Source organism: Thunnus maccoyii, chromosome 2, assembly GCF_910596095.1.
Source record: "Thunnus maccoyii chromosome 2, fThuMac1.1, whole genome shotgun sequence".
NCBI classification, from domain to species: Eukaryota; Metazoa; Chordata; class Actinopteri; order Scombriformes; family Scombridae; genus Thunnus; species Thunnus maccoyii.
The window spans coordinates 31,163,404-31,175,465 of NC_056534.1; the positions used below are offsets into that span (position 1 = coordinate 31,163,404).

A 12,062-nucleotide genomic window follows, 5' to 3' on the forward strand; every position below is an offset into this window, starting at 1 on the left:
CCCCATTTGATAAGATTTTTGCTTTTAGATGGTTTATTGCAGAAAGTGTATGAAACCCATGACCACAATAGTCATACATTCTGTCACTGTATTACTTATGGATGGAATTATAGTGAAAATAAATTATTCCTAATGTTGCTGGAGACCCCTGGAACCCCCTCAAGGACCGCTGGGGGTCCCCGGACCTCACTTTGAGAACCACTGATCTAGGCTGTCTGGCTGTTGCCTTGCCCGACAGTCAGTACGGAAGCCGAACGTGACCATTGTGATCACCCGGCTTGATTGCAAAGGCATGCAATTTCTGTCACACACCAGCTAGCATAGCAGTCACACAGATCTACTGATCTGAAGTGTGTGTTTAGCTACGCAGATCGCAGTTATATTCAATTTAATGTGAGTTGCTACAGCGTAACTGCACTGTTGTCTATAGAAATATAGATCTGACACGTCGGAGTGAGCAGGTAAAACCTTTCGCGGTACTTTCAAGATGATGCTAGCTAGCTATGCTACTGATAGCTGCCGAGGGGGTTGATATGCGACTGCTCTGTTATGAATATTAATGTGCTGCATTTTCACCGTATTTGTTGTTTTGGTTATAAAAACAACGTTGACAATGCAACATGGCGTCCTGGTAGTTAACGTAACATAGTATTCTTCGGCTGTTTTCTGGTTGAATCTGTTATGTGTTAAGTATCATAGCGACGCTAAGCTAGCTGAACGAGCCAGCCAGACAGTCTGGGCCTCATGTAGAAACGGCTGCTCTGGTCGCGATTCATACTTTCTGCTACTACGTATTCACGCCGCTGTAACTTACTAAAGGACGACAGCATATTGGTACGTCTCATAGACTGTATATAAATACATATACAGTCTCTGGTACGTGTAAGTGTCATGTAGCCAAAAAACGGACAACGTTCATAAACGACAGCGCTTGCACGCTAGTGTTGTGTTACATTGTAGACAAACATTTGCAATGGATTTTGTCTAAAATGAAGATTCAGGAAGTCAATTTGATATAAAGCATCTGACAAGTTGTTGCTATTAGAAACGGCGGCTATCACATGCTAGTTGTTGGCCTTATCTGTAGCCGTATCTTACGTTACTTGTATACGTGATTGGATTAGTAACGTAACGTGCGGAGTGCTGAGGTCACGCCGGTGTTGTTGGTGAGTGTTGTCCGGTTGCAGGCTGTAAGTGTGTCGTACCTGCTGCATAAACAGGTTGTTGTTGTTGTTGTTGTGTTTGTGTTCCTGTAGGATGGAGTGGCAGCCAGATGAACAGGGTCTGCAGCAAGTGCTTCAGCTACTCAAGGACTCGCAGTCCCCAGACACAGCCACACAGAGAGCTGTGCAAGAAGTATCCTTCCATCTGCCTGTGCGTGTATGTGTGTGTGTGTGAGAGAGAGAGAGAGAGAGAGGGGGGGGGGGGGGGGGGGGTGAGATTTAGCTTACCTATGTGAGCTTGTCAGTAAGAGTGGATGAAATAAAAACGGCGCAGCTTGTATCAGGTAAGCCAGTGTGATTGATTGTGTGTTAATGCTCTCACTCCTGTTTGACCAAATGTCAACAAGAACACAAGGTACGTGAGGGTTTGTGAGCTTTTGCTCCTTAACACAGCCGACAGAAACTGGAGCAACTTAACCAGTTTCCAGATTTCAACAACTATCTCATCTTTGTCCTCACAAGCCTTAAATCTGAGGGTACGTATGTGCATGTCAAAAATAAGGATATAAATGATAAAAAAAAATAGCCCTGCTCGACACTTGCAAATACTGCATTACTAAATACAACTTCTCAGTCCTGTTATTATAAAATGTTCTTTCTGCTCTGTCTCTCTGCTGCCTTCCTTCTCAAGACGAGCCCACTCGCTCTCTGAGTGGTCTGATACTGAAGAACAATGTTAAGGCTCACTACCAGAACTTTCCTCCCAATGTGGCTGACTTCATCAAACGAGAATGCCTCAACAACATCGGAGACCCTTCACCGCTTATCAGAGCTACTATCGGTGGGTGTTTGAGTGAGAGAAATTGGAGAAAGAGAAAACTAGCGTTAGCTGCATTTTCTAGCCAGAGTGAGTCAGACTGCTGTGTAGGTGGATGAGTCTTTGCAGGTAATGCGGCTGTGGGGGAGCGAGCGCTGTACTTTCAAGATGTTTTAAATGATTTAATGCAGTGGTGAGCTATTATTTACACCTGAGTTTTAAAGCATGTTTTTTTATTTGTGTGTTTTTATTATCTATCATTAAGGTATCCTGATCACGACCATAGCATCTAAAGGGGAGCTGCAGACCTGGCCTGAACTGTTGCCCCAGCTCTGTAATTTACTCAACTCAGAGGACTATAACACCTGCGAGGTCAGGCTCACATACCTGCTTAGACAAAAAGCTTTTATATAAACAGATTTAGATCTGTTTCTTTTGTCTTTTTAATACCATTCCTTCATGATTTTTCTCTGTGTTTCAGGGTTCTTTTGGAGCGTTGCAGAAAATCTGCGAGGACTCATCTGAGTTGTTGGATAGCGATGCTCTGAACAGACCTCTGAACATCATGATCCCCAAGTTCCTACAGTTTTTCAAACACTGCAGCCCCAAGATCAGGTCAGTGAAACGCCAGTCTTTCGCTTTTTGACTGTCTCTACCGGCACCATCACAATCTCCCTGTTAAACCCGCTTTTATAGATCCCACTTGTCTGTCTTCCTCTCAGGTCCCATGCTATAGCGTGTGTGAACCAGTTCATCATTGGTAGAGCTCAGGCTCTGATGGATAACATCGACACCTTCATTGAGGTGAGCATGTTAAGATTTTGTCTCGGTTGAGCTTCTGTTGTTTTCAACCTCCCCTCTCCTCTACATCACATGTACCTCTGTTTTCCATCTTGTCATCATGTGAACATGTAACAAAACCACAAGGCAATGCAGGAGATTATGTACAGTTTCAAATGAGAGAGATTGACTGCAACATGCTGCATTGTTGGTGCAGAAGGAGGTTAGCCAGATAATTTGGGTGTAAGACCAATTTCCAGCCATTTTTATAAAAGTAGTGTCGTGTGGGAGTTTACTCTTGACCCTGGAATCAATAGTCTGACAATAAAACAGAGTGAATGCATTTAAAGCATCACTTTTGCAGACCTTAAAAAAAACATCATACGTAAGATCATCATAACTGCTTTGATTCACACTCGTTGAAAATGTTATTGAAATGATACTCTGTCCTAAGAAGGCAGATTTTCACAGCAGCTTCTATGGAAAATTAATTCAGCAGGATTCCCTGCAGTGTTTTATAATGTAGCCGCCATGCCTCACCTGAAATAAACAGCACCTCCGCTAACCTCAGAAGACATAATAACATTTTTATGAAGCATAATATTAGATTTATTAAGCTTCAGGGAAAGCGAGCAGTGGTGATAATTAACACAATAAAGGACACATATTTGATGAGTAAGACAATTTTTTTTGTATGTTTGTTTTTCTTTATTTAGTAACTGCAGTATCTGATTCACTTCAGCAGGTGATTACGTCATGTCGAACTGGCAGTAAAAAAAAGAAAACCTTCTGAGTTCTTGCACGTTAGGAAAAGTAAAGACAAACAGCCCAATTATCCAAAATATTTAATTGGATGGATAATTTGGACAATGTCAAGATGAAAATGTAGCAAAGTGTAACCGATTAAAGTGCGTGTTTTTAGAAGTTGCCTCTGTTAACTCTCTTTTAACCCTATTTCATGTCTCCCTCCCCATCCTCCCATTCTCTCTCTGCAACCCGTTCTCTTTCTCTCCTTCTCTCATCGTCTCTTTTGCATCCAGAGTCTGTTTGCGCTGGCCGGTGATGAGGACAGTGAAGTGCGAAAGAACGTGTGCAGGGCTCTGGTCATGCTGCTGGAAGTCCGCATCGACCGCCTCATCCCTCACATGCACAGCATCATCCAGGTGAGGGTGTGACCTGATCTGACACGCTACCTTTTTAAACATACAAAAGTGTGGCTTTGCTTCTTCATCATTAGCTCTTGTTGTTTTCCACCAGTACATGCTGCAGCGGACCCAGGATCCAGATGAGAACGTGGCTCTGGAGGCCTGTGAGTTCTGGCTGACTCTGGCTGAACAGCCCATCTGTAAAGAGGCTCTGTCTGGCCATTTGGTCCAGTAAGTGCTCACACATCAACAGATCATAAGGTTGGAATAAGTTGATGACAAGGAGGTGAAAATTTCTCTCTCTTTTACAGATTGATCCCTATCTTGGTGAATGGGATGAAATACTCTGAGATTGATATTATTCTCCTAAAGGTGAGCCGACCCCGGATAAATCAGACCCTCCAAACTCCTCTTACAAACACTCTGCCTCCTCCTTTTGTCTTTTGCTGTACCTCCTTAAATCCATTCTACATTCACCTGTCCCTCTGTTGTCCTCCAGGGGGACGTCGAGGAGGACGAGGCCATTCCAGACAGCGAGCAAGATATCAAGCCTCGCTTCCACAAGTCCCGCACCGTCACTCTGCAGCACGAAGGAGGGGAGGGCGAGGAGGGGGAGGACATCGACGAGGACGAGGACGATGATGACGATACGCTGTCTGACTGGAACCTACGTAAGTTGCAGACATGCAGCATCAGTTATCCTGACTCTTTTTTTCATGTTTTAATGTTCAGTATAGATTTTTTTTTTTTTTTTTTTTGATATATTACAATGTCTCAGCAATAACAATATATGTTACCTTCATCTAGACATAACGATGTGAATGTCTATCACTGCATACTTACATGTGTGAATGCATTCTGTAGTTTTTTTTATTTATCAGAAAATTGGTAGGGTAGCTTATTTATCCAAAATCTGATTATTTATGCGGCTTCCAGGGAAGTGTTCGGCGGCGGCTCTGGATGTTCTTGCCAACGTGTTTCGTGAGGAGTTGCTTCCCCATCTCCTGCCCCTCCTGAAAGGCCTGCTTTTCCACCCTGACTGGGTCATCAAGGAGTCTGGCATCCTGGTTCTGGGGGCTATCGCTGAGGGTGAGACACGGCACAGACTTTGACTATTGAAATACAGTATACTTAAGTTAACTAGCTATACTAGCTTTTCTTATTTTCACAACAGTGATGCATAAACTTTTTTTCTCCTTCCAGGCTGTATGCAGGGCATGGTACCTTACTTGCCTGAGCTCATCCCCCACCTCATCCAGTGTTTGTGTGACAAGAAGGCCCTGGTCCGTTCCATCGCCTGCTGGACCCTCAGCCGCTACGCACACTGGGTGGTCAGCCAGCCCCCTGACGCTCACCTCAAACCCCTGATGAAGGAGCTGCTCAAGCGTATCCTTGATGGCAATAAGAGGGTACAGGAGGCAGCATGCAGGTATAACTCTCATGCATACGTTTGTCTCTTCTGTATTCTCTCGTTTTCCGCTCCTCCTCACCCATCTCATCTCTCTTAAAGTGCGTTCGCCACCCTGGAGGAAGAGGCGTGTACAGAGCTGGTGCCTTACCTGAGCTTCATCCTGGACACTCTGGTTTTTGCTTTCGGGAAGTACCAGCACAAGAACCTGCTCATCCTCTACGACGCCATAGGAACGCTGGCGGACTCTGTGGGACACCATCTCAACCAACCTGTGAGCCCAAAACTCTCACATATACGCAGCCTTATCTCGTGTGTAAACGTGTTGAAATTTTTCGATTGTGATGCAGGAACAAATAAATAACACAGGCCAACATCACACTTGTGTTTGTAGGAGTACATACAGAAGCTGATGCCTCCGCTGATAGCCAAGTGGAACGAGCTGAAGGATGAAGACAAAGATCTCTTCCCTCTGCTCGAGTGTCTGTCATCTGTTGCCACGGCGCTACAGAGCGGCTTCCTCCCCTACTGCGAGCCCGTCTACCAACGCTGCGTCACCCTGGTCCAGAAGACATTGGCTCAAGCCATGGTAAGCTGCACACACACATGCATGGCACTTTGTACAGAGAATTTATGTTTTTGCTGCTTTATGTAGAGTAAATGTCTAGTATGCTTGTCAGAGCAACATCCTCAGGGAAAAACAAATGTTCAATCCTTTTGTTTTGTGGGAATACAAACATTAGAGAGTTTAGGGCTTACTAGCAGGGCTCATTATGACACATCGGCACATATTCTCACATTAACAAGCAAGTTCTAGCCTCAAATCTGCTGTTTCTTCCCTCCTTTTTTTTATTTATTTATTTTTTTTAATCCCTTGACAAACTTTACACTTTCATCAGCTTACTTTTGTCCTTTTCTCTCCACCTACTCTTCTGTTTGTGTGTGTCTCTCAGATGTACAGTCAGCAGCCAGATCAGTACGAGGCACCCGACAAGGACTTCATGATCGTGGCTCTGGATCTTTTGAGCGGCTTAGCGGAGGGACTGGGGGGCCATGTGGACACGCTGGTGGCTCGCAGTAACATCATGACTCTGCTCTTCCAGTGCATGCAGGTGAGGAGAGCCTGTGTGTGTGTGTTTGTGTGTCTAATTTGACCTTAAATTATTTTTTCCCCACCCAAACAAACAGCTAAAAGTGTATTACAGTCAATTCATACTCAACCAGAACTAGTTCTTACGACGTGTTTTCCGACCACATCAGACAAGAGTTTATAGTTGTTCTGAATGACTACACTCAAAGCTGGATTGAAAAGTCGGTTGTCATAGTAGTCGGCTGTGATATTGTTTAAATATGGGAATAACTGCGCACATTTTCAGACAGTTTCTCCTGGAAGGAATTCACGGTGTTGCACTTGGTTGTTCATATGGAAATTGGCAGAAATAGTTGTGTAACAAATGGAAAAAAAAAAAAAAAAATCTAGAGAGAGAGTCCGACAAGCAGTCCTGATGGAGCATACTGGCCCCTCGAGAGCACTACATGTCCAAGTATTTTGGAAGTGCCCGCTGTTGTCAGGTGAAAAAGTTTTTAAATCAGTTTAACTTAAGAAATGCATCATTTAGGGTGGTTTGAGGTGAGCTGCTCTGGCAAAAATAGTCCCGCCGCTTAAAGAGAGAATGAGAAAAGAGAGATGCTCTGGTCACGGGGCCAGCAGCTAGAAAAACAACGGATCATCTCCGGCAGCTGCAACAGAGCCGGAATGTGATGCAGCCGGATCCTGTGTTGGTTGGATGCAACTGGACAATTCTGTCAACGGTGTGTGTTCACATTTCTCTTTGTCTCTCTGTCTATGTTGTCCCAGGATACGATGCCTGAAGTAAGACAGAGTTCATTTGCTCTACTGGGTGACTTAACCAAGGCTTGCTTCCCTCATGTCAAACCATGTATTGGTAATTATCTCGCTCTGTCTCTCTCTCTCTCTCTCTCACACACACGCACTTACAGTACATACATAATGTTCCATCATCCTTCCCTATTTGTGTCTAATAAATATGATGATTACGTGTGTGTGTGTGTTTCCTTCAGCTGAATTCATGCCAATCCTTGGAACAAATCTGAACCCGGAGTTCATCTCTGTGTGCAACAACGCTACCTGGGCCATCGGAGAGATCTGCATGCAGATGGGTGAGCTGCAGCAAATCTGTTTCTATGTGATGACGATGTGAATTTGAGAATATGACTATGCAGTGTAATTAATATGTGTGTCTCTCTTGAACTTTCCGCTCTATCAGGAGTGGAAATGCAGCCGTACATCGCCATGGTTCTGAGCCAGCTGGTGGAGATTATCAATCGACCCAACACCCCCAAGACCCTGCTGGAGAACACCGGTATATCAATACTTTCTCTTGAAAGAAAAGTAGACGGATTTGTTGCTGTTTGTTAGTCCTGACAGTTAAAAAATCAGCACGTTACAGGTTTTTAAAAGCCATTAAAGGGCTCACACACCGTCCCCCCCCTCTCTCCTCCTCCTCTAGCTATCACCATCGGTCGACTGGGCTATGTGTGTCCTCAGGAGGTCGCTCCCATGCTGCCGCAGTTTATCCGACCTTGGTGAGAGACTGTTTAATAGCTCTTTCTGTTGCCTTTCGTTACCTGTGCTTTGACATCTTTGTGGTGCGAATTAATTTACATTTCCAGTCAACATCGGCATCTTCACGTGCCATCCGTTCTCTCTCTTCTGCTCTTTTCCGTTTACAGTTTCTGTACTGGCAATTTTCTTTTCCTATCAGGCAACACACATTCATTTCTGTGGTTTATTGGTTTATTTTCTCACTTTCCTCCTTGCTTTTTTTTTTTTTTTTTGTATGAGCTCATCGCTGCAGAACACAATCGCGCTATTACAAAGACTGCAGTATTGACATTCTTCAAATAGATTCCTGAAATGTTTGGAATCAGTGAGAATGAAACACTGTAGTCAGTCAGATTCATCAAGCCCAGAAAAAAGACACATACCCCCCTACAGAATAATTATAGTTTGGTTATTACCATTTATTTAACTTTTTGAAATTGGTTTTAGCCCCCTCCTCACATACTACTGACATGCATTACCATTATTGTCTGTTGTTGTCCATTTATGTATTTGTGCTGTAGAGAATAACATATTCCAACAGCCTCAGTCATGTGGCTAATAAACAATAAACAATCTATCTATTTTGTAGATCTCACAAATGTTCTATCATAAACAAAACAGGAGAGATGAAACAGCATCAAGTTTAACCGCTCCTGATTTAATATACTGATATTAATACTGGTTAATAATTGTGTGCGGCAGGTGTACGTCCCTGCGGAACATCCGAGACAACGAGGAGAAAGATTCGGCCTTCCGCGGGATTTGCATGATGATTGGTGTGAACCCGGGGGGTGTGGTGCAGGTGAGACGCTGTACACTGAGGGCGTTAAATTTCTGCTTTCACGGTCTGTTTATCTGACTGTAAAGCAAACTCACAGCTATTTTTGAAGAGTTGATCTTTAAACCTTTTACTTTTCTAACCTTCTCACCTTTCCCTCTGTGTTTGTTCAGGACTTCATCTTCTTCTGTGATGCAGTGGCTTCCTGGGTGAATCCCAAAGACGATCTGAGAGACATGTTCTACAAGGTGAGGGGGTGACGCGTGATGGTGTGTTGACGAGGGTCGGGTTATAATGAGGAGTGAGTTCTTGTGTATCTGCGACTAGTCACATCCAGAGACTGATTTTAATTGACCAATGGATCATCATGCTCTTCGTTCTCCTCTCCCCCTGCTGCGTGAGTCACTGTGAGGTGTAGAGACATCAGGGGAAGCAGTGTGTGTGTGTAGTCATCTGTTTTCTGCTATGAAACTCATAAAGCTTCAAATGCAGCATATTGAACGCAGCTTTAAGCCAAACTGGGATCAGAGTGGGTCACGCTGCGCAATCCACAGATACATGCGTTTATGCTAACAGAGAAATTCTGTAATGTTCCTGTTGGAACATTTAATAGGTGTTGACAGAAGAGTGAATCCATAATGCCTAATGAACCCGGTGATCCTGCCTCTTCTGTATCACTATTATTACACTATTTCAATCTGACTTGACAGTGACTTTCACCTGGTTCACAGCACCTTATTTTCCTAAAGTAAATCAAAAGTACTATATAAACTTATTCCCTTCTTGCTGTTCTGTGATGAGGCTCAGACACCATCATCACATTGAAACATTAACAGAGTGCTGCCAGTGTATGACTGACAAACAGCGGGAACAGTTGCAAATAAATAACACATGTATCAAATTCACCATGTGTTTCAGCCAAGTTTTTAGGGCCACCACCTCCTGATCTGTGGGCATTGTGTGTGTGTGTACCCTGTTCCCATTAAATCCAGTGTACAGCAGCCTACACCTGGCAGCTTCATTATAAGCCCAGTATTCCAATGCTGGAATAATGCAACTTGGTCACACATTTTCTATGTGTCAGTTTGTTGAATTTGATCAAATTCTAATTTATTAAAGCTGCACTAATCAATATTTTTATTCTAATAATTATTGTTAGGTGAGAAGAGTCGTAAAAACATAGAATCATCACCTGAATTAACACGAGATCTGCTCATTTATTTGTTTTTATGTCTTTACTGTTTGGTTAAGTCTCACAGCTCCCATTAAACCTCATTCCCAGCAGCAACAGGCAGCTATTTTTAGCACAAAAAGAAAAAAACTGTCAAGAGATCACACAGTTGTAAGTGTGCTGCCTGTGGCTCGGCTGCTGAAGAAGTTAAAGATGACTTGTAGCTGTGCCTGAAATTCATTTTTTCCCCCCCATTATCTGCCAATTTCCACAGATCCTGCACGGATTTAAGGAGCAGGTCGGGGAGGAGAACTGGCAGCAGTTTTCGGAGCAGTTCCCCCCTCTGCTGAAGGAGAGACTGGCAGCCTGCTACGGCGTTTAGAGCCTCTACACCCACCCAAAAGGTAATCCCACACGCATCGTACTTCAAAGTCAAATCAAATGTACAAATGGCATTATAATAAACATAACTTCTCTGTGTCTCCCTTTCATCCGCCCCCCTCCAGGTGAGCCAGCAGGAGGAGGGTGAACGGGAAACTCATCCATCTGTGTATTGCACTGCCCTGATCTGGGGGGAGGGAGAGGGACGCTATTGGCCGCTCCCCCTGACGGACGGCCCCCACGCCCTATGTGTTTGTCCATAGAGGGAGGGTGGGCGGGTGGGAGGGAGGGACAGGGGGACACCTCTAGATTAACTAGGCAGGGACCCGACACAGAAAAACTAACTGGTAGGGACAGATAGAGGGACAGAGAGAAGGACATAGAGAGGAGACGGAGGGACAGACAAGTTGGGAAAGAGGGAGACAGGGAAAGAGACCAGCACAGAGAAAGTTAAGGGAAAGAGAGGGAGGGAAATCAATAACAAGGCAGGGAAAAAGAGCCACAGAAAGGTCTGTTACTTGGCTGGGAGGACAGGGACAGTTGAGATTTTAATGGGATTCTTAAACTCAAGAGTAACCGATAGCTTGACCGACAGACAGAACCAACGTACACAGACTCACACACACATACACACACTTGCACATGCTGTACATGCAGTACATGTAACTGACTGTGGGTGGCACTATAATTTAGACTTTTTAAGACCTACTGCATGTAGTTAGGGACAGACAGACAGACAGGTGTCTAAACTCTGTTCATTTTCTGGGTGATATCTTTCTTTTTTTCCGGGGAATAGGAATTCAATATGAATTACTTCATCTGTAGTCGCTGAATTCTACTTAACTGTAAGATAATCTCGCTATCCACATCTGTGTTTTCTTACCTTCATTTTGACCAGAGAGTGCTGCTTTACAGAGCTATCCATCTATCAGACATATTCCTGTCACATTTTCTACCTGATCAAGAGAGAGAGAGAACAAAAAAAACAAACAAAAAACAAAAAACAGAGCGTGTCCTTGTGGCTTCACGGAAAACCATTCCTCTAGGAAGGGAGGATTAGGGCTAACACATTTGTTTTTCTCACCAGAGGGGAGGAAATCGTAGAGAGAGAGAGAGAGAGAATCAGATCTTTAGTTGTCTCTGAGGTTTTGTGTTTGTGAATGTGTGTGTGTGTACGTGTGTGTGTGTGCGCGCGCGCGCGTGTGTGTGCATGTGCAGTTTGTAAATCCTTACTTCAGCATTCTGTGTTAACAGCGTGTGAACTATGTATTGTTTTTGATATGGTACAGAGCTAAAAACTTGACTCCCACCGCAATGTCCTTGGCACCTGTTAACTGTGACCAAGTGTTTGTGTGTACGTGTGCGAGCGCGTGTGAATGTGTGTGTGTTTGTGTGTGCGCACAAGACTGAGCGTGTATGTGTTTATGTCTACGTTCGTACTGATATCCATTTGATGCCATATTGATATCTTAAGTAAAACAGTGATTGGCGATGTCATTGTGATCTTTATAATGTTTTAAAAATGGTCCTTTTTTTTTTTTTTTTTTTTTTTTTTTTTTTTTTTTTTTTTTTTTTGCTGCTACTGATGATTTTTTTGTTTCTATAGTGGACTTAAATTCGCACAATTAACGCAAAAAATATTTGAATTAATGCTATTTCCAGTGACTGTTAAGTTGTTTTTGCACTTTTTATTTTATTTTACCTTTCGTTTTGTATGGACTTTTTTTTAACCTCACCCATATGATATGTCTTGACCCTAATGTCAGTGTTTGTCATACTGTGTTGCACTGTGA

The 12,062-nt window shown here is 43.5% G+C and overlaps 1 protein-coding gene across 5 annotated transcripts; it reads left to right on the top strand.

Moving 5' to 3' along the window:
* Window positions 1–250: 250 nt before the first annotated feature.
* Window positions 251–10,531, top strand: LOC121907208 (transportin-2). Of its 5 annotated transcripts, none has more exons than XM_042426648.1 (24): window positions 251–461; window positions 1,257–1,356; window positions 1,624–1,699; window positions 1,855–2,004; window positions 2,246–2,352; window positions 2,462–2,595; window positions 2,703–2,784; window positions 3,801–3,923; window positions 4,018–4,136; window positions 4,217–4,277; window positions 4,405–4,576; window positions 4,842–4,994; window positions 5,109–5,334; window positions 5,416–5,587; window positions 5,708–5,902; window positions 6,267–6,425; window positions 7,166–7,259; window positions 7,396–7,494; window positions 7,602–7,697; window positions 7,845–7,920; window positions 8,642–8,741; window positions 8,891–8,965; window positions 10,163–10,292; window positions 10,395–10,531. In XM_042426648.1, the coding sequence occupies exons 2-23, from the start codon at window positions 1,258–1,260 to the stop codon at window positions 10,268–10,270; spliced, it is 2,676 nt and encodes an 891-aa protein (XP_042282582.1). In that variant the 5' UTR covers window positions 251–461; window position 1,257; the 3' UTR covers window positions 10,271–10,292; window positions 10,395–10,531. The 5 variants fall into 5 exon arrangements, with proteins under 5 accessions (XP_042282582.1, XP_042282574.1, XP_042282609.1 ...); XM_042426640.1 differs by having other exon boundaries at window positions 251–393; XM_042426675.1 differs by having other exon boundaries at window positions 251–393; window positions 7,172–7,259.
* The last annotated feature ends 1,531 nt before the right edge of the window (window positions 10,532–12,062 follow it).

Bases quoted from the DNA above. Each gene is read 5' to 3' on its own strand.
- LOC121907208 (XM_042426640.1), top strand. The intron at 5,903-6,266 runs GTAAGCTGCACA...TGTGTCTCTCAG, and splicing joins AGACATTGGCTCAAGCCATG to ATGTACAGTCAGCAGCCAGA. The intron at 6,426-7,165 runs GTGAGGAGAGCC...CTGTCTATGTTG, and splicing joins TGCTCTTCCAGTGCATGCAG to TCCCAGGATACGATGCCTGA.